General features: G+C 43.0%; 1 protein-coding gene across 4 annotated transcripts in view; it reads left to right on the top strand.

Annotated features, from left to right (window-relative positions):
* Positions 1–19,657, top strand: part of GRHL2 (grainyhead like transcription factor 2) — a 103,079-nt gene that overhangs the window by 41,121 nt on the left and 42,301 nt on the right. For all 4 annotated transcript variants that reach the window (XM_073330421.1, XM_073330420.1, XM_073330419.1 and 1 more), the window contains exons 6-8: positions 1,855–2,011; positions 4,755–4,866; positions 17,695–17,789. In XM_073330421.1, coding sequence (XP_073186522.1) covers positions 1,855–2,011; positions 4,755–4,866; positions 17,695–17,789 — 364 coding nt within the window. The remainder of the gene's footprint in view (positions 1–1,854; positions 2,012–4,754; positions 4,867–17,694; positions 17,790–19,657) is intronic.

Here is a 19,657-nt window from a genome sequence, read left to right as displayed (position 1 = left end):
TAAACTGATTGCCAATTGGGAATTTGGAAGAAATTTCCACTGTGGTATAGTACAGGTATTACACAATTGGCCACATGCAGTATGTCTGGGATTTGGGTTTTTTTTTTAACACCTTCTGAAACATCCAGAGTAGGAAACTGTCAAACACAGGAGAACAAACTAAGGCACACGGACTATTAGTCAGTTGTACTGTGGTACTTTCTTGGTCTGATTTTGATTCACACTAAAATCCATTTTAGATTCCTTTATACACTGACTGATGTAAAGGAGCCTTAATGTCAATGAGAATCTGGCCTTCTGTGTTTAAAATACCCTTTTATCATAAACAAAATGTATACTGTACATACAGTAGTCTTTTCAAAACAATGCAAAATTTAGCACAAAAAAACAAACTTTTTTTTTTAAACATTAAAACAGAATAAATTTTAGAGTAGAGTAACGTAATTAGGAACACCTTTAAAATTTAGCCTTCATTTCAAATTATAAAAATTACTACTAAACTATATTGAAACTAAACAGTTTCTGAACGTTCTTGCATCTGATGGAGGAAAGATGCAATGGAGGGTTTGGGGTTTTTTTCCATCTCTTTGGGTAAGATTTGAAAAAAAATTCTTGTTATTACTGAATTTTGGTTGTTTTTTTATTTGGTGGCTAAAAATAAGATAAACAGTGTTTTGGTCTTTGCCTTATTTCCTTTTCATATTGTCAGAGGCAATGGTATGACATCAGAGTTAATTTCTTTTAGACTAGAAATTCAAGGACACCATAACCTTTTGGTTTAGCATGTTCTTGCTTTTGGCCCTGATTCAGTAGTGCTTAAATGCTTTGTTGAATTCAGACCTTTGAGAAGGTATTATTTTCTTCAACTTGTGGCAATATCCTGTAAATGACTCTTTCCATCATGGTGTCTGTAAAAGTATTTTGAAGGGAAACATTTATTCAGCAAGTTTTACTATAGTGTGATGGGGATGAATATACTGAATTGTCGTAATGCAGCGTGGTAGGTTGCCAATAGACAGTGTTCTGTGAAGAGTGTATGTAGGGAAGGAGTCTATAGGACAGAGATTTTCAAACTTTTTCATAGTGTGCACCACAGATAAAGGTGCAGTTTCTCATATGGAACATCTCCCCTTCCAAAATCCTAATTCCCATACGATGACATCACTAATGTCTTGTCTTTTATTTTTTCTAATTGTATTATTCATCAATTGCACGACCAGAGAAATCTAGGTATTCTGCACCGTCGGGTTCATTTCTAAAGATACCCTTAAAAATTAGATTCTAATTTGTCTTTAAAAAAATTAACCCAACTCTGCTATTCCCCTTTCCCATCTCCTCGAACAGTAGTCAGGAGTCTTGTTCCTCCCACACACCATCGCAGCAGCTTCTGTGTTCCTCTCATTGGACTCTTCTTCCTGTGCCAGCTGCAGGTTCAAATGTTCATAGAGGCAGCTTAGCTCCCCTTACTAGCGGTGAACCAATCTCTATTCCACCTATTAGTCAGCACCCTCATCACTGGGGTGTATATAGAGGCCCATAGTTGACCATAGTTATGTACAGAGAAACTAAAGAGACAGTCTCTGCCCAAAGAGGCTTATAATCTAGCTAGTCTATTCTTAATGAATTCCAGATTTGATGGATTTAAAGGAAGAGCATTTTAGTTATTGAATCACCTGTCTCTGTTTTTACGTATTTTGACCTTTTCCCATCATTATTGCTATTTAGTTTCCTATTAGTTTTATGCCAATACCATCTGTACGCTTGTGAAATGTATAAATAAATAAGGACAAAAAGAAAAGGAAAAGTCATGGAGATTGTTTGATCTCTCTCTCTCTCTCTCTTTCTCTCTCACAGCAGCACTTTTCAGTATACTCTAGAAGCTACCAAATCTCTGCGTCAAAAGCAAGGGGAAGGACCAATGACCTATTTGAACAAAGGACAGTTTTATGCCATTACTCTGAGCGAGACGGGTGACAACAAGTGTTTCCGACATCCCATCAGCAAAGTCAGGGTATGGCAGCCTTTGCTATACAGAACAGAACTCTGCCGTAACGTTCAGGGGTTGCTCTTGGTTTGTTTTATTTTTCTTGTGGGAACAGCAGAAACACTTGGCTACAACACCAACAGAAATATGGGGAAAAGTTATCAGCTATGGATATGTGCTGTATATTTTTTAGTCCTTTTTCAGTCCCATCTCATGAGCTGCCCAGTTGAGTATATAACTGTCTAAGGCCATGATTCAGCAAGACACTTTCAGCACGAGTACTCCCATTGACTTCAGTGGAACCATTCATGGGCCTGATTCAGCAAAGCACTTATTCCTCTGCTTAACTTTAAGCACATGCTTAAATTGCACTGACATCCAATGTTAAGCACCGGCTTGAGTCCTCGTGGCCCAAACCTGTGAGGTGCTGAGTGAGCTCTCCCAGCTCCCACTCAAGTCATGGGAAGTTGAGGGCATTAGCAGCTGGCAGTATTGGGCCATTAATTTACTAATGATCTGTTTTAAAAATCAAATCAAGCGTGGTTTATGCATGTGAGCTGTTTTATATTCAAGAAGAACGCAACCTTTATGGAGATTCCCACCTTGGAAATCAGATTTACAGCTTCATCTCAGTTCTCAGCTTCTGAAGCAGAGCTGTGACAATCAAACTGTGGTGAACACACTGGGCTCACCCAGTTATCTTTCAGATTAATTGGTGATCACCCATTAGACTTGAAATGAAAAATGAGCCTCAAAGCTGCTGCCCTGAGAATGGCACTGTCCCCTGAAGCTCAAAGTGCAGCAAGTAGGTGAAGCAGATGAAATACTACCAGGCTGAGAACGCTGCGGCTACTGTAGTCCAATCTCATTCGCAACATGGTTTTCTTGCTGTGTGTCAGAGACACAGTGGGGGATTAAAGCAAGATGAAATAAATCTGTTTATTGAGGCTCTTAGATGATTAGATCTCTTAAAGGGGTTACCAGATTTATGACATAACCCCTTCTGAGACAGTTTGGGGACAACCCTCAAACCCTGCTAGAAGGGAGAAAATATGAATATAATCCTAGAACAAATGCCTGCTGCAAAGTCAATTGCAGTTAGCAAGAGGCTATTCAGCAATGTCATTGCACTAGATCAGGTCCAAGGGAACACCATAAATTGTGCTCTTTATCTCACACTTGTTTTGGGAGACTTTACATTCAGAGACAGCCATTTTTTTAAACAGTTTGGTGATTCAAGGTGGGAGGCTATTTATGGGGAATTTGTGTGGAGATTGGGAAAACCTTCTTCAGCTAAGAACAAAAGGAACACATTGAAGGGGCTATTTTTTGTTTTCTATAATTTCAGGTTACTTTAGCATGCAGCGTTTGTGATGCAGACAGAATTTTTATTAAATGTGCTTAAATCGGCAAGTTTTTTCCTGAGCTTTTATAACTACAGAGTTAAGATGTAGAGTGAATTTACAATTTGTTTTGGTTTGGTTTTTGGTATCACCTAATTAGAGCAAAATGAATCCAGAACTTGAAATGTAAATTCAAATGAGGCTCAGTAAAAAACCCATATAGCATTGTGGTAAAAATGAAAATATATGCAAGACTTCTGACATAGATGGGTCCTTGGGACTAAGGCAGTGGTCCCCAAACTTTGGAGCGTGACCCTCCCTGGGGTGTGTGTGGAGGAACGTTCAAGGGCAGAGAGGGAAGGCTACCCAGCCCCACTGCGCCCCCAGCTCTGCTCCGGCCCAGCCCAGTCCCCTGGCCACAGCGCCTGCCTCGACTCCAGGCCCACCCCCAGCTGCGCCCCAACCTCGGACCCCTTGCCTCTTTCCAGGCCTTCACCTCTCCTCCCTCCCCGGGGAGCCATGGCTCCGCTCTCAGCCCTAGCTTCTGAGGAGAGGCATGGCCAGGGGTAAGAGCGGGTGCTACTCTGAAAAGTTTGGGGACCACTGGACTAAGAAATATATAAAGTGGTATATCCACAAATGCAGACAAAGAACACTATTTTTTAATGACTGCTGCTCATCACATATGAAAACACCTGTTTGAAAGTAGCTCAAACATTAAACATTACAGGCTGTAGTTTGTCTGAATTGTTGACTGTTGCAGGCACTAAAATACTGCTTTTTTGTTAGGGTGTATTTTCAGCTGTGTTAAATCAATTTGTGGCTATATATTTTTTTAAACAACAAGAAAATTCACAATGATATTTCCTGCTGCACTTCTGATTTTCCTGCGGTGCTGTCCCCAATCCTGCCCCCCACCTCACCCCACCCCTCCACACTTAGTTGATTGCAGCATTATAGGAACTTTTTGTGTACATTTCTTTTACCCAGAAGAGCTGCTATCATACCGAGCATATCATTCCTACTTTTATATAATCTTCTAAAGGCCCAATGAGTCCAAATGACTTATTCCAAGTATCTCAGTCAGGATTAGAATCTGGGATGCTTTTGCTTTTGAGATCACCACTTTTAGCAGTATGAAACACAGCCCTCTTACATTTAAATACTCAGTCACATTTTATTCAAACTCCACAAAAACCATCATCATTGTCCCTGCTTTATTTTTAAATTACCTTTCTATTGCACACAAATATTAAATGCATCACACATGTAGGGCGAGAATACAAAACACTGAATGGTATTCCCTTCAAGGGCAGATTTTCTAGTGGCAATGGAGGCAGGTGGACGTTTCTAGTACTTAGGCATCTCAGAATTAATTAAACGCGAGGTACTGCCAGTAATATAGTCTCCACTCCCCTTTTCTGTAGAGTGTGGTCATGGTTGTATTCAGTGAAGATAAAAACCGAGAGGAACAGCTGAAGTATTGGAAATACTGGCATTCTCGGCAGCACACAGCTAAACAGAGGGTCCTTGACATTGGTAAGTGAGTAGTTTTAAGAATTTATATTCTCCTCCATACTCCATATTGAAATGTAGAGAAACACAGCTTGCTATTATGTGAGGGAATAGAACATTCAAAGAGGGAAATATCGACTCTGTAAAAGGTAAATGCAATTTATATGTGAACAGCATTGCAAATACTGTACAAAATTACCACAGGTGGTAGAACTTTTTAACACCCGGACTACCTAGTGATTACAGGTCAAAGCTTTGTGACAACTGTTAGCAATTGCTCAGCCCTATTGAGAATTGGGCTAAGGGGAAGAGGATGCAACAAAAGAACCAGTGAAAGAGCTGTGCTGTCATGTGGGACTCAGAGAATATCATGCCCACAACTCCTCCATTGATGGGAAACCTATGCCCCATGCACTCCAACTCCTCTAAATGGGGAAAACTCTTCTCAACAGAAAGGATGATACTTTGGGAACTTTTCAAACCTAAACTTGTGGAATGTCCCAAGCAGTTTTTTTTTATTTGAATGTCTAAGCTGTCCCTCTGTTTCTAGATAGCTCTCTTTTAGGGCTTGTCTATGGGGAAAGTTATACTGGTATAAGATAAGGCTGAATTTAAACCACTCTAGTTATATGGGTATAACCTCCTGTGTGGACAGTCTTATTCCAGTATAAGAATGTCTTTTCCTGATTTAATTTACATTTCCTTGTAAACTGTTTAAACTACGCCAAAAAAAAAAAAAAAGCCACACTTATTCTGGAATAGGAATGCCCCCTTGAGGAGTTCTACCAGTATAACTACAGTGGTTTAACTATACAAGTATAATTATACTGGTGTCACTGGTGAAACTTTCCCATATAGACAAATGCCTAAGCTTAAGTATGTGCCTAAGTGCTTTGTTGAAAAAGGATAGGGTTACTCACATGCTTAAAGTTAAGCATGTGCTTAAGTCCTATTGAAGTCACTGGGACTTGAGCACATGCTTAGATGCTTTGCTGAATCAGGGCATCTGTTTTGTTAATCTTTAATTAGAACACTAATGAGGACTCATAATTAGCCTGTAAAGATTGGCTCTTAAAAGCTTTCTCCTATTTATTTCTTGACATTGATTTTGAAAATAAGTAGCTTTATCAGTTATTTTTATAATGTCTACACTGCGGTCAACAGCTGAATGTTCAATGTATTAAATAACAGTGATTGGTGGGCAGGGGTGTTGTTTTAGTTGGAAGAAATTCCAGAAATTGTCAGTAATCATCTAATAGTGTCCAACCTCATGGAATCATGTTTGGTCCTGGGAAAATAAGGCTTCTAATAATAGTACAGCTGAATGCTGTCTCTGAGAAATTCACTATTTGGTTTCAAGGGAATGAATCAATATTCCAGTTTATTTGCTGGCCTTGTTTTCTTGAGTGGTATTCTTACAAGGTTGGACTTACCCCCAAATTGTGCCTCCTCTCTGTATTTCTCAGGTGTTTTCATTTAGCAGCAGGTTAAGGCAAGCAGCCATACTGTGACTAAATGTGAAAAAATTCCATGTTTCTAATACGCCTCCACTGATACTGTCTAAGGCAAGGTTCTTTATTTTTTTTAAAAAAGCAGGTTCATTGACCAAGGCATGATCTTTCACCCAACACTGTTATAGACTCTTTCCGAAGCCTGATTCTTTAAAGATAGTGAACTGGTGGACTGCTACATCCACACAGGGCCCCATCAAAATCAAATAATGAGTCTCTGTGCAGACACAGCAGTCCATTTGCCCCCTGTCTGTTGTAGGATTAGGGCCCAAGATGCTACAACATCATGTCCATTCAGCACTTCCCATACTATGCCCTAGAAAATGTGAAAAAGGGAAACATACAGAAACTCCATTCCTAAATCTAAATTGATCCTGCTACGAAGACGTCCATTACTATAAAACATTCCTGCTATTAGAAAGCAGTGCTGCAAAACAATATACATGTGCAAATATCCATTCTTGGTGTCTGCTCAGGAGCTCAGAGTCTGCATGAGTGACTGCCAGTGAGCGCACAGCACTCCCCATCACCCTTTGTTTTCTGCTTTTAACTGTTTACTCCCAGTTTTTGGTGAGACAAAGCTGTTTGAATCCTGATGAGTTATCTTGATAAGCTTATTTATTACTCATCCCACCAGAGGCATTTATGAGATTCTCTGAGAGCCTGCAACTGCCCTCCCCATGTGCTTGGGAAGATCTCATCACTGGCAGAGCTTCCACCTGCTGCCTTCCACCTTCCACCTAAAGTCCAAATCTGTGGGAGTGTCTTGACTTCAATAGCTCTCCCCACTCCCCGCCCCCCCATGTGCAGTTTACATACCCAGTAATCTGCAGCAGATTCTGGCCTACGGAGTTTGCTAGACCAAAGCAGGCAGAGTTTACCTTGTTTTGACTGCCTGAGGGAACCAAACGATTGAGTGCAGGGAGGGATGGGAAGGAATGAGAAAAGCAGGATTTGGAGATGGCAGAGAAAATAGCACTGGTAAAAACAAAGGAGTAATCAAAGATCACCTGTACTGGGAGCAGTCCCTAGGCTCTCAGCCCAGACAGAGAACATCAGGTTTGCCTGTCCACTTTCCGATGCTGCCAGCCTCTACTGGGGCCAGGTCTACACCACAGAATTAGGTCAACGTAAAGCAGTTTTTGTTGACCTACTCTGTAAGCGTACACACTACAGTGTTCCTCCTGCTGCTGTAACTCACCCGGTACGCTGGTTAACATAAACACCTTGGCAAGAGGCGTAAGACTTAATTCGATGTGGTTCATAGTTTGTAGTTACTTGCATTGCTGAGCATGTCCGTTTCACTGCTGGTAGGGTCCCTGTTTTGAAACTGAGCCCCCAGGGCAGGAGAAGTGTTCCAGCTGTGAGCCTTGCAATGCTGACAGCTGGAGCCTTGCAGCCTGTGGTGAGAACCTGGGCTGTGGGCTCTGTGCATGGCTCAGAGATGGAGTCTCCCTGCCCGGCACTGAGAGCCCAGGCTCTCAGCTCCCCCAGAGCTCCCACCCGGGAGCCCGACTGCCAGGCGCCAGCTCCCCACACTGCCCTTCATAAATCAGTGGAAGGGCTCCTCGTGAGGATGTGTGCCACAGGCAGAGGAAGGGCAGTGTGGACATGAAAAATGGAGTAATTACTGCAGTGTAATTGTGTAGCACAGACAAGGTCTCAGACTAGGATTGTTTAGTAACCCACCTATTTGGTGAGAACTACTAAGGTGCTGTTACTGAGTTCCTTCCTACCAACCTGGCCCTAGTGATTCCAGTTGAAAACTGTCCATCCGTCGAGGAAGATTAATTAAAAATTCCCTTTCAGCTCCCAGGCCAAATTAATCTGTCTGTGTAGTTGTCATAGGAAATACACTAACAGAGCAAATGTAGAGAGAAGTTATATCATGTCACAAGTATTATTTAAAGCTGTATATTTTGGCACTAGTACATACATGCTGCAGTACCAATGTTCATACCTTTGCACCTTTGATGACATGGGGTGAAATTCCTACTGACTTCAATGGACCAGGATTTCACAATGGTTTAATTGATACATTTTAGGCCCCTTGCCCAAACAAGTAAATCTACAGTGTGTGTTCAATATACCGGAGTACAGCAAAATGAATGCTGTGCATAAGCAGTGTGTTATATATGCTAAAATTAATGTATTTTATATTTGTATTAATTTGAAGAGAAATAGGCCGGCACTGACGTCCAGGCACTCCTATCTGTAGTTTTTATTTAGACTGTAATTGTAAACTTGAATGAAACCTGGAATAACTAGGTTTAATGGTACAATGTTCAATGTCAAACACGAGAACTATTTAATATGGATCTAAATTTGCCAAAACATTTCTCAGGAATAAGCTCTTGCACTGTAGGCACTCCTGTATGATATTTCAGTTAAGTGCAATTGAAATAAGCTCTTTGGTGGTTACCATTGCCAAATAAAATGTTTACAAAACAGATTTTCCTTTAATCACAAATTAAGATGTTGGACATTGGGCTTCCAAACTGCTGGTGTCACAAATGATGCTGCCACTTTGGAACAAGATGATTGTCCAGTATAGTTCATACATGAGCTTTCAAACACTGTGCTCCTCAAAACTGTTGCACTTTTCTTTTTCATGGGACAATAATAACTCGGTGCTTAGTCTATGCTACATCTATTCCACACACTGGGCCAAGTTGTGACAGAGACAGAAGACATTATGCAACATCGTGTCTAAATTTTCATGAAATTGTATTTGCATGTAGATCTAGATGTTAACTAATGAACACACTGATCTTTGTAGTGCTTATTATTTATAGTCAGTTTATTATTCCTCATGCTTCTGTTTCTGTTGCATCTAGAGTACAATATCAGGGCCTTCTTAAAGATAATTCAATAGTTACCAGCTTCCTCTTGGAGTGGAAGAATTTTCATTCTCAAGAGTGCTAACATAACAATAAACTAGCTTAGTGTTTGTGATCATGTCTCCTGCTCGTGACTGGTCCAAGACACTCCTTTCTGGTCTGTTCTCATGCTAACTGGCTGGGTCATTTCTATATTCCAGCTTGTAAGCACTTTGAGGCAGGATATTGTCTAGCTATCTTTCCTGAGGCACCTACAACACCTTTAGGCATGGTACAAGTAATGCATATTGCACATACTTCATATTAAAAATACAGGATAGTTTATGAAGGATTAAGAAATGATTAATTTATGTTGTAGTAAATTGCCATAGATTGGTATAACCATCTATAGCACCTTGTACTGATGTGCTTATAGCTAATGCTAAGTTTTTGTCACGAATATTTTTAGTAAAAGTCACCTACAGGTCACGGGCAATAATGAAAAATTCAGGGAAGCCCGTGACCTGTCCCTGACTTTTACTAAAAATACCCATGACAAAAGGGGGAGCCTGGGCAGCTGCGGGAGGAGAGGGTTAGGAACTCCAGGGTCCCCCTGCTGGAGCTGGGAGCTCCTGGGGTCCCCCTTGCTGCCTGCAGCAGCTGGGAGCTCCGGGGGTTCCTCTCGTTGGTCCCGGTGCATGGGAGCAGTGGGGATTCCCCCTGCCGCTGGGTTCCCCCTGCCTCCCGAGGTGGCCATGAGCAGCTGGGATTCCTTGCCGCTGGGTCACCCCTGCTGCCCGCAGTGGCAGGGCATAGCACGGGACCCCCCTGCCACCTGCGGAGGCAGGGAGTGGCCAAGCCCCCCCCGCCGCCCATGGTGGCCAGGAGCTGCGGGGGAAGGGGACTGGGGACCCTGCAGCTCCCAGCCAGCACTGGCTAAAGTCACAGAGGTCTTTGGAAGTCCCAGTGATCTCCGTGACTAAATCGCAGCCTTACTTATAACTCTCTATATCACATATTATTCATGCCTGTTACATGCTTATAACCTCTATTAATCATTCACTATAAACTATTTGTTATAAATTATTCATTAATATATCCTTAATATAAAGCATGGCCTACAGAACAACAATGATGCTCAGAGCTAAAGGAGTAATTCCTTTAGCTCAGAGAATAGGGCAGGGGTCAGCAACCTATGGCACGCGTGCCAAAGACGGCATGCGAGCCGATTTTTAATGGCACGCTGCTGCCTGCCGGGTCCCAGCCACCGGCCCCACTCAGCCCGCTGCAGAATCCAGGCCGGGACCCCGGCAGGCAGCAGCAAGCCATTAAAAATCCTGCCCGCCCTGGCCCGCTCTTCTCCGCTCCCCCGTGGGGGCAGGGTGAAGAAGCTTGGTCCTGCCAGCTGCTGCAGGGCAGGCAAGCTCCCCCCTCCCCCACCTCTTCCCACAGCGTGCTGGATTCTTGCCCTTCCTCCTCTCCTTCCCTACCGCCCATCAGCTGATGGCCCTTGCGAGGGAGGGGGAGAAGCCTAGCCAGAGCAGCGCTGGGGAGGAGGCAGGGAAGGGGGCGTTGAATCAGGGCATATCCCCTCCAGCTCCCTGCTGTGAGCCACTCTGAGCAGGGGGCTGGGAGCACCCCCACGATCCTAGCCCACACCCCCAGCCATCTGCCCTGACCCCTACACCCCCACACACACTCCCAGCCCCCTGCCCTGACCCCTGCACCACCCTCACACACTCCCAACCCTCTGTCCTGACTCCTGCACCCCCCTCACATGCCCCCAGGCCTGACTCCAGCCCCCCCACATGCCCATCCCCCCACCCCATGCCCTGACTCCTGCACCCCCCCCCATCCGATGTCCTGACTCTTGCACCTCCCATATTCCCACCGCCACCCTGAGCACCAAACGGGAGCTCCTGCACACACACCCCCACATTCCCACCTGCACCTCTTGCACCAAATGGGAGCTGCCAAGGTAAGCACTCCACACCCAAACCTCCTGCCCCAACCCTGACCCCCTCCCTCATTCTAGCTCTTGGCCAGGCCCTACATCCCATTCCCCAGCCTGCCCCTTCTCCCCCAGCCCTGTGCTCAGTGCACTTCCACCCTCAGCTCAGTGCAGAGAGAGAGGAAGTGAATGGGCTAGAACCAGGGAGAAGGTAGGTACCCACTCTGTGTGGGCAGGGCCGAGATCCCAGACCGGCAGCGGGCTGAGCTGCTCAGCCCGCTGCCGGTCTGGGGTCCCAGCCGCCGGCCCCGCTCAGCCCGCTGCCGGTCTGCGGTTCTGGCTGCTGGCCCCTTGCCAGCCGGAGTCCCAGCCGCCGGCCCCGCTCAGCCTGCTGCTGGCCTGGATGAACGGAACCCCAGGCTGGCAGCGGGCTGAGCTGGCCGGCAGCATAAGATCAGCATTTTAATTTAATTTTAAATGAAGCTTCTTAAACATTTTGAAAACCTTGTTTACTTTACATACGACAATAGTTTTGTTATATAATATATAGACTTATAGAGCGAGACCTTCTAAAAAATGTTAAAATGTATTACTGGCACGCGAAACCTTAAAGTAAAGTGAATAAATGAAGACTCGGCCCACCACTTCTGAAAGGTTGCCGACCCCTGTAATAGAGGCTGGTGCTGAAGGTTCCAGCTGTGATACCTCCTAGCTGCAGTGGTGTCCATGTGTCTGTGCCAATATTCCATCACGTTACTTCTTTTTAGATGCTCCTGTCATCAGCTTCTGTGCATTGTTCTGCTTCTTTGAATTAGAGATGGGCTTGAGCTGCAAACTGCAGATGTGGAGCCAAATTCAGGAGAGTCCAGATCCGGGGGTTTGGCTTGGGCTCATCTCTACTGTGAAGTTTGCAGAAAAACATCATCTACTGATCATGTGAATGAACTAAGGTTCCATGGTAGGTTGAGGTCTCAGTCTCAGTGTCCAGGTTTGCTTCAGTATTGAGAGCATGGAGTGAAGCCAGAGCACAGCTGTTCACAGGTGAACAGCTTGTGACTCCCTTTTTGTCTTCCATTAAAAGAAGATATGTGTGTTAGCAGTAAATCAAATGCTGAAATGATGCAAATTTGTATTGACAACCCCTGGAACTTGCAAGAAGTCAGTTTTCCCACTCCTCAGTTATGCACCTCAAGGCTGGAGAGACCAAACAGAGGCAGAGGGAGTCTGAAGAAAACACTCCGGACACTTTGCCGAACTGAAGACTCCTTTTCCCCCCTCGCTGCTGAAAAGATGAGCCTCCTGAAGGATAACTGTAAGCACGGCCTCATCTTCGGCAGTGCAGTGTGTCACACTTGCTGATTTCCTGTGGGTCTCCCTGTTGAACAGCTAACAGTGGGAGGGAGCCTTAGCTGATATTGGGACTAGCTGTGGGAGGAAGAATCAGTTGATAGTTGGATGATGTCTATATTCAGGAGTCCAAATATTTAGATGACATTCAGACACATAACCAGCCTCCAAATACAAATAGCTTCTGATAGCCTCAGTATCCTTTCTCTGCCTTCCCCTATGGCGTAGGGCTGTCCCTGAAGAACACTTCTCTCTCTGATATAAGGTTGTCTTCTTGGGGCAAGGGGGAAGCTGGGTAGCCTGCTCCAGCTCACTCCAGATACACAGGGATGGCTAACTTGGTACACTTTGATTTAGTGCTCCAGCTAGGGTGGAAGAGGTGGTTAAGGTGCTAGGTGGGCACTTTTGAGGCCTTTGTTCTATTCTCTGTTCCACCACAGACTTGTGACCTTGGCCAAATCACTTAACTCTCTGAGCCTCATCGGTAAAATGCAGCTAAGAGCACTTCCCTACTACACAAGGTGTTGGGAGGATAAGTATGCTAAAGATTGTGAGATATTTAGATTCTTCAGCAATGGGAGCCCAGTATAAATACCCTAGAGTTCTATTTCCCCATCCAAAGTCCCTAAGCATATACTTAACTCTAAGTATAAACTTAAGTCCCAATTACTTTAATGGGACAAGCACATGCTTAAACTTAAGCAGTTGCTTAAGTACTGTTCTAAATAAGAAAGAATTTAAGGGCTTAAGCCCTTAATTAGCAGGGAGCAAAGGAGCTTTGCAAAATCAAGGCTAAATGTAGGTATGGATTTTTGCAGAAAAGGAGGTAGGCACTTCCACCTCACCTCTTTCCTTCCGTAGGAGGACTGGGAAATATTTCATGACCTTTTAACACTTACATGCTCCCACAGTGCACTGACTTTCTCTTCAGAAACAATGGAGCATAGAAGCAGATTACATTACAACATCATTTGGCCAGTATTGATACCATAATATGACCAACAGTGGTACAGTTTTACCTATATTTTATCTAATATTGGTATCATTTGGATGCTTAAAACAAAAACAGTTACCCATAGCATATAACCCAGGCAAGCTTGTACCCAAGTAATGAATTTATAGTGTTTTAATAGACTGCAAATTTCAATATTGGTTTCATATAGAATTTCCCAAACAAAATGGAAATAATTCTTGCAGAGCCATTTTCTTGCATATCAAAGAACCCCAGTTTTCTATTTCTGTTAAAGCAGTAGCAGCTTGAGAGGAGAAAGTATAATGATGGCAACTTTCCAATATCCAGGGAAATGATTTCTAAATGACAGTTTATCGTTAGTTAACATTTATACTAAGGTAACACCTAGAGGCCTCAACCAGATTGATGCTTAAAACAGCTACAGTAAGTCAATTTCAAAAACAGAAATGCTGACTTATCTGCTCTGGCTTCTTTAGTTATCTTTGAGCTGGAGGGAATGATGTGCAGCTCTGCTTTTAAATGGCATGTCACACATTTCCTGAGATTTGTGTATGGCAATTAAGGAAATGGGGGTGTGTTTTGGGGGAAGAGAGATACTGGTGGGATGGTGGGTACTTATTGTCTTTTACATGAAGAAAACATATGTCTTTACAAGAAATCTTGTTCACCCTTTTCCAAGATACACCTACATAGCATGCTCATGTGCAGCAATCATTTGCACAAGGCATTTTTGGGTGAATCATAAATCGAAGGGGTGGGTGGAAAGGTGGGTGCATGTGCATATTAAACTACATATGTATATCTCCTAATTCTTCTTGCTTACACTCTCCTTATAAACAGGAAAACCAATGTGTTCATTTAGAAAGATGACCTGTGTTCACAGTGGGGATAAAAAAGCCCAGAGACCATCTCTGTACACATTCACTGTGTCCCATTGCTTGGCTTCACTGAAAGTTTCATGCCATGGTTCATGTGGTCTGAACGTTCTGGATTGTTTGATCCAAACTGTTTCAAGCATTTCAGGCATGTTGTTTCACTAGACCAGACAGCATCCCTGTTCTTCAAAGCAGAGAAATTTATATGAATTACACGTCTCTCCCTCATCACACCCACAACACTGGCACTTTTGAAATTTGAAATTATTGTTGCTTCTTAATTATTTTTTTTGAAAACCTAGATAATGTTCATTTTTCTTAAAGGAATAACAAGGTTGAGAAAAAGAATATCAAATTCAGATAGGGCCATCACTTACAGAATGTAAAACATTCTCTTTATGCAACTGAGTACAAAGCTATGAATCAACATACTTCTGAAGCGCAGATGCAGGTAAAAGTTAAGATAAAAGTTATTACATTGAGTAATCTCAGCCCTCTGGTACTGAGTCCAATTATAGCTCTCAAGGGATTCTCAGGCAGCATATGCTCCATGGAGGATCAACACACATTTTCTCTTTGACGAATATGAAAGCTTTTAATATGTGATTAGATATGGAGCAGAAATATTAAAGGAGACTGGCAAAGGAGAAAAATGGGCTATTGTCCGTTTTTGCTTCTCTGTGATGTATAAAGAAAAGCTGAAATCTCCCATATTCCTGCTTCCTTCTCCCACAATTTTTTTCCTGCTGTTTTTTACATTAGAAATTCAGGTCTCACTTACATTGGGTTTTTCCCTTTTAATACTGTTTGGATGACCAGAGTATTGATAAGGTTATGACATCATAGGTCCTAAGGAAGAAAAAACCAATTAATTGAGAGGGGATATGTTTGGTTACTTTTGTTTTTGTTTGTTCTTAAACACTCATGGGTTTTGTTTGTTTGTTTTTGTTAATGCCAATTAAATTTTTGGAAGAAAAGATCCCTTTGTTAAAAATCCAATGCCCTGCACCTTCGGTTATCAGAAAGCAGAGAGAGTTTGTAACCACTGCACTGGGGACACCCCTGGAAACATTCCTGTTATATCTAACATAAAAACAAGCAGGATTTTTTGTTTGGCAGTTGGTGGTGAATGATTTGTTTATTTATTTAAATTGCAAAAGAGACAAAACTTTCTGGTCAAATTGGAAAGAAGCTATTTATAATATCTATCTTCCTTTTCTTTGATGATCACCTGAGCTTGCTTGTTTGTTAAAGTGATCATGTCTTTAAATGTATTCAGACACTGCGAGAAACTTGGTGCCAGGAAAGCTTGTTTGTTAAGAGGAATTATCATCCTTTGGTCAACGAATAGTAAAAATGAAATTATGCAGCCTGTGGTGGTCTAATAGTTGGATCCCAATAAACCATACATTCGTGCTGTAGGCCTGGATTTAGAAATGGGTTCATCCTTTTTATTCTACAGAAAAGTAAAAGCTGGATCCGCTGTAGAGCAGGCCTTGCTTCTGCTTTCAATGAATCTATCAGAGCTTTTTTAAAAAAAAATCATGTAAAGTAGCATCTGGCATTAAGGGCTCAAGGAGACCAGTGGCAAACTCTTGTTGATTTCACTGGAAGCAAAAGTGGACCCCAAGGGCTTAATTCAAAGCCCACTGAAGCCAGCAGAAAGACTGCCACTGACTTTAGTGGGCTTTGGATCAGGCCCTCAATGACTAGAAATAGACAAAAATCTTTCTCCGTCTTCAAATTCCTCCCTAAATCCCAGTTACTACTTCAGAGATTCTTTCCTGCTCAAGGCCTTATCTGGAGAGAATCTGAGTGGTCCCAAGAGGTGCTGAGCATCCTTAACTCCCATTGACTCAAAGGGAATGGGAGGGGACCATTTGCAGAACTGGGGCCCTTGGAATCGGCATCATCTTGGCTGGGTAACCTGTAAATGCTCAAGCTGACTTTAGCAGGGCTCCATGCAGGTACAGCCGTCCGCCTGTATGCTACACAACAACCGATTTATTGAAGTCTTGTGGTATCTAAACTACAGTAGTGGCTTGATTCTGCTTACACTGAAGTTCCTGACTCCACTCCCTTTTCCTTAGAGGAGTGGAAGATCAGATCCTAGTTTTTCTCACATCTCCACTATAAACTTGGGCAGGCCAGTGTTCCTAGTTACAAAAACCGATAGACATTTTTTGTTTGTTTGCATATTTAAAATGTAATTGTCTTTTTAACCAACAATTTAAAACCATTTTCCATTCCTCCTCTGAGGATTTCTGATCTAAATAAATTATAGCTTTAGAGAGTTTAAGCCCAGATGGATCATTAGATCATCCAATCTGACCTCCTGTAAATCACTGGCCATTCAGTTTCACCCAATTATCCCTACATTGAGCCCAACCACTTGTGTTTGACTAAAGCCAACTTGTGTTTATCTAAAGCATATATTCCAAAATAGTTTGATAATGAAAGAATATGTGTTTCTTTAAGAAATAAGCTTCTTCATTATAGCCTAAATAGTGCATTGTTACTTATTCCAAAGAATCACTGCTAAACTTCCCCATGGTATAGGAGGAAGGGTTTGGAGGAAGAGAAACCACAGAGAGGTTGCATTGCAAACTATAAATGAGAAGAGTCACACTGCCTCCTTCCTCCCCCCCCCCCCCCGCCCCCGATAAAGGCATTCTACTGTGTATCTTACTTCCCCATTGAGCTCTTTCTTCCTAGATAGTCGGAGTATTCTACACCACTGGAGTTGAGATGTGAGTTCTCTGGACACATGACTTTTCCTGCACTTTGAAAGAAAAGTTCCTTTGCAAAGTCCGCAGTGCAGGAGGGTGGAGAAAGGAGAGAACACTACTTCCCGCCCCCTTCCTCCCCCCCCCCAATGCTGGCAGATCAATGCCAGAATAATACTTGCATCGCATGTTGCAAGCCTTCCTCAAACTTCGTTGCAAGGCTCATTGGTCTCCTCAGCTCCATGCATTTCCATAAACGATTAAATGTTCCTTTTAATGTTCCCATTAACTTGTTTAACTTCCCAGTGTCAGCCTTTCCTTCCTACTGCCAAGTTAACAAGCACACTCATTCCCTATACAGAAACACCGGTTCCACGTTAGCAGTAAAACCTCCAGTAAAAATACAGCTAGCCCAGTGTAATAAAGAGTACGGCTCCAGGAAGATTTATTACTCTGAACAGCTGAAAGCTTACATCTTTGTAAATCACATTTTTAATAATGAAACATGAGCAGCACCATAGCTTTTCCTGACCCCCTAGGCATAGCTGCATGAAAAGGCAAAGGACAACCTTGCAGAAGAATCTGTGAACTATGAAGATAAATGATAGAACCCTGTTCTTAAAGTCATTTTTATTGGTTGTATCTTACAGCTGATTACAAGGAGAGCTTTAACACCATCGGGAATATTGAAGAAATTGCATACAATGCTGTGTCCTTTACTTGGGATGTCAATGATGAAGCCAAGGTGAGTTGCAGCACAGAGTGGATGTATTGTTATTATGCTATTTATAAATATAACCTTCCACCCCATTCACCATTAACAAGCATATGAAAGACAGAAGTGAGCAAGTTCCACATCCTCAAAGCCAGCGCAGTGAAAGCTTGGTCACTCACTGACTGATGGCGTGATGGTGGAATCTCTACAAGGCCAGGTGATGTGTGAGAGTAGGAGCCCATCAAGAGGAGACTCCTGGAGGAATGTTTCAAACATAGCCAGGTCCCTGTCTACTAAAGTGAGGTGCAAAAAAGTGACTGTAAAAATGGCATAGTGTGGGTCTATATTTATTGACTTTCAATAATTTCCATATAAAATATGCTCAGTTTTACACATAATAAGAGGGTGATTTTTTCTAACTGCCAGATCTGCCAACCCAAGCTGAGATCTGAGACTCAAGCTGGGGTCTTCCCTTCTCATGCATCATCACCAGTAAGAAAGATTCTGCAAGCCAAATTATGCCCTCCAGGGTCTGCGTGCCATAGTTTTCAATGGGGTTGTAGATGGACATGAGTATAGTATACCTCTTCTGCCTCGTAAGTGGTGTCATCATAAGGCTTAATTAATCTTTGTTAAGCTCTTTATATTTCTGTGGAATCCATCATCCAAGACTGTCAAAATATTTATTGTTATAATTCAGACACTTTTAGGAACTTGGTACAGTACTACAATTTAAGGGAAAAGATGAATGTGTTTCACAGGGGTAATTCGCTGTAGTATGCCCCTTGTGGTCTCTCATGGCTCTGCAGGTGCATTGCATTCAAAGCTCACTTGGGTTTTTCAATCAGTTACCAAGACTATGGTTCAAAACATGTACCCCCTTGGTGGGGTCTGATTGGTTAAGTCTTTCTCCAAAGTGTAACTCAGTTTGTTAGGTGCCCCAGTTCACGCCCCACTTTGGATCTACATGAGAGTCCTGATCAGGAGGCCTCCCCAGTCCCCTTCCTGAAGCTTGGACTGTACTTCAAATGGTCACTGTTTCTTAGGCCAGGAGTCCCCAGCTCTCTTCCCTGGAGCTGGGTTGTACCTTAGGCTAGCTGTAGGGCCTTAGCCAGCTTCTCCCTCAGCTGGCTCCTTTTCCTTAATTAGTCCTCAAGCTCAGAGGGTTCAGCAGGCAGCCTTCTCCTGCTGATGTCTGCCCTGCTATGAGGGAGGAGGCAGGCGGCATTATGCCAGTTACCTTCTCCCAACTCATCCCCAGTTGGGTTGGGTGAGGGGGGAGCTTTGCCCAGCCCAGTCTACAAGGTTCCTGGGCCCTTACAGAACAGTAATGGATTTTTCTCCCAAACACTGCTTATTCCTGGGACTGCTTCTTTTCCACCAGTACCTCTTATTTCCTGCCTTTGCATACATCAGAACCTCCCAAAATCTTAAAGGGTCTTGCCATGTGATGGGAGGGTCTGGACCTCTGGGCCCCACTACCCTGTCACATACTGATACAACATGCAATCATATGGCCATGTAAAACTGAGGAAAATTGCTTTAGAACCAGTGAAGGTGACCCAGCATGAGTGCAGGAATCTGACCAGCCATCAGGAGTGACTATGAATGAATGTGAGAAGGGCAAGTGATATTTTTTTCCTGAGTTTCCTGTTTCAAAGAAGGTGGATTTTGCTATTGAGAACAAAAGCTACGGCTACAGCTGGTGAACATTTTTCATTTACAACTTTTCTGTGGTGGGGGAGGAGGGAAGGGAAACAAAAAATAGACTATTTTCTTCAACTGATCAGAAATGAATTTTTCCTAAATGTTGTTGTGTAGGAATATTCTAATTCTTTTTGTTTTCATTCTGCTTCAAAACCGAAAAACATTCAAAATTGTGGATTTTTGTGCAAAAT

Source organism: Lepidochelys kempii, chromosome 2 (genome assembly GCF_965140265.1).
Source record: "Lepidochelys kempii isolate rLepKem1 chromosome 2, rLepKem1.hap2, whole genome shotgun sequence".
NCBI classification, from domain to species: Eukaryota; Metazoa; Chordata; order Testudines; family Cheloniidae; genus Lepidochelys; species Lepidochelys kempii.
The sequence above is the reverse complement of the archived record's forward strand: the minus strand, read 5'-3'. Positions and strand labels throughout refer to the sequence as shown.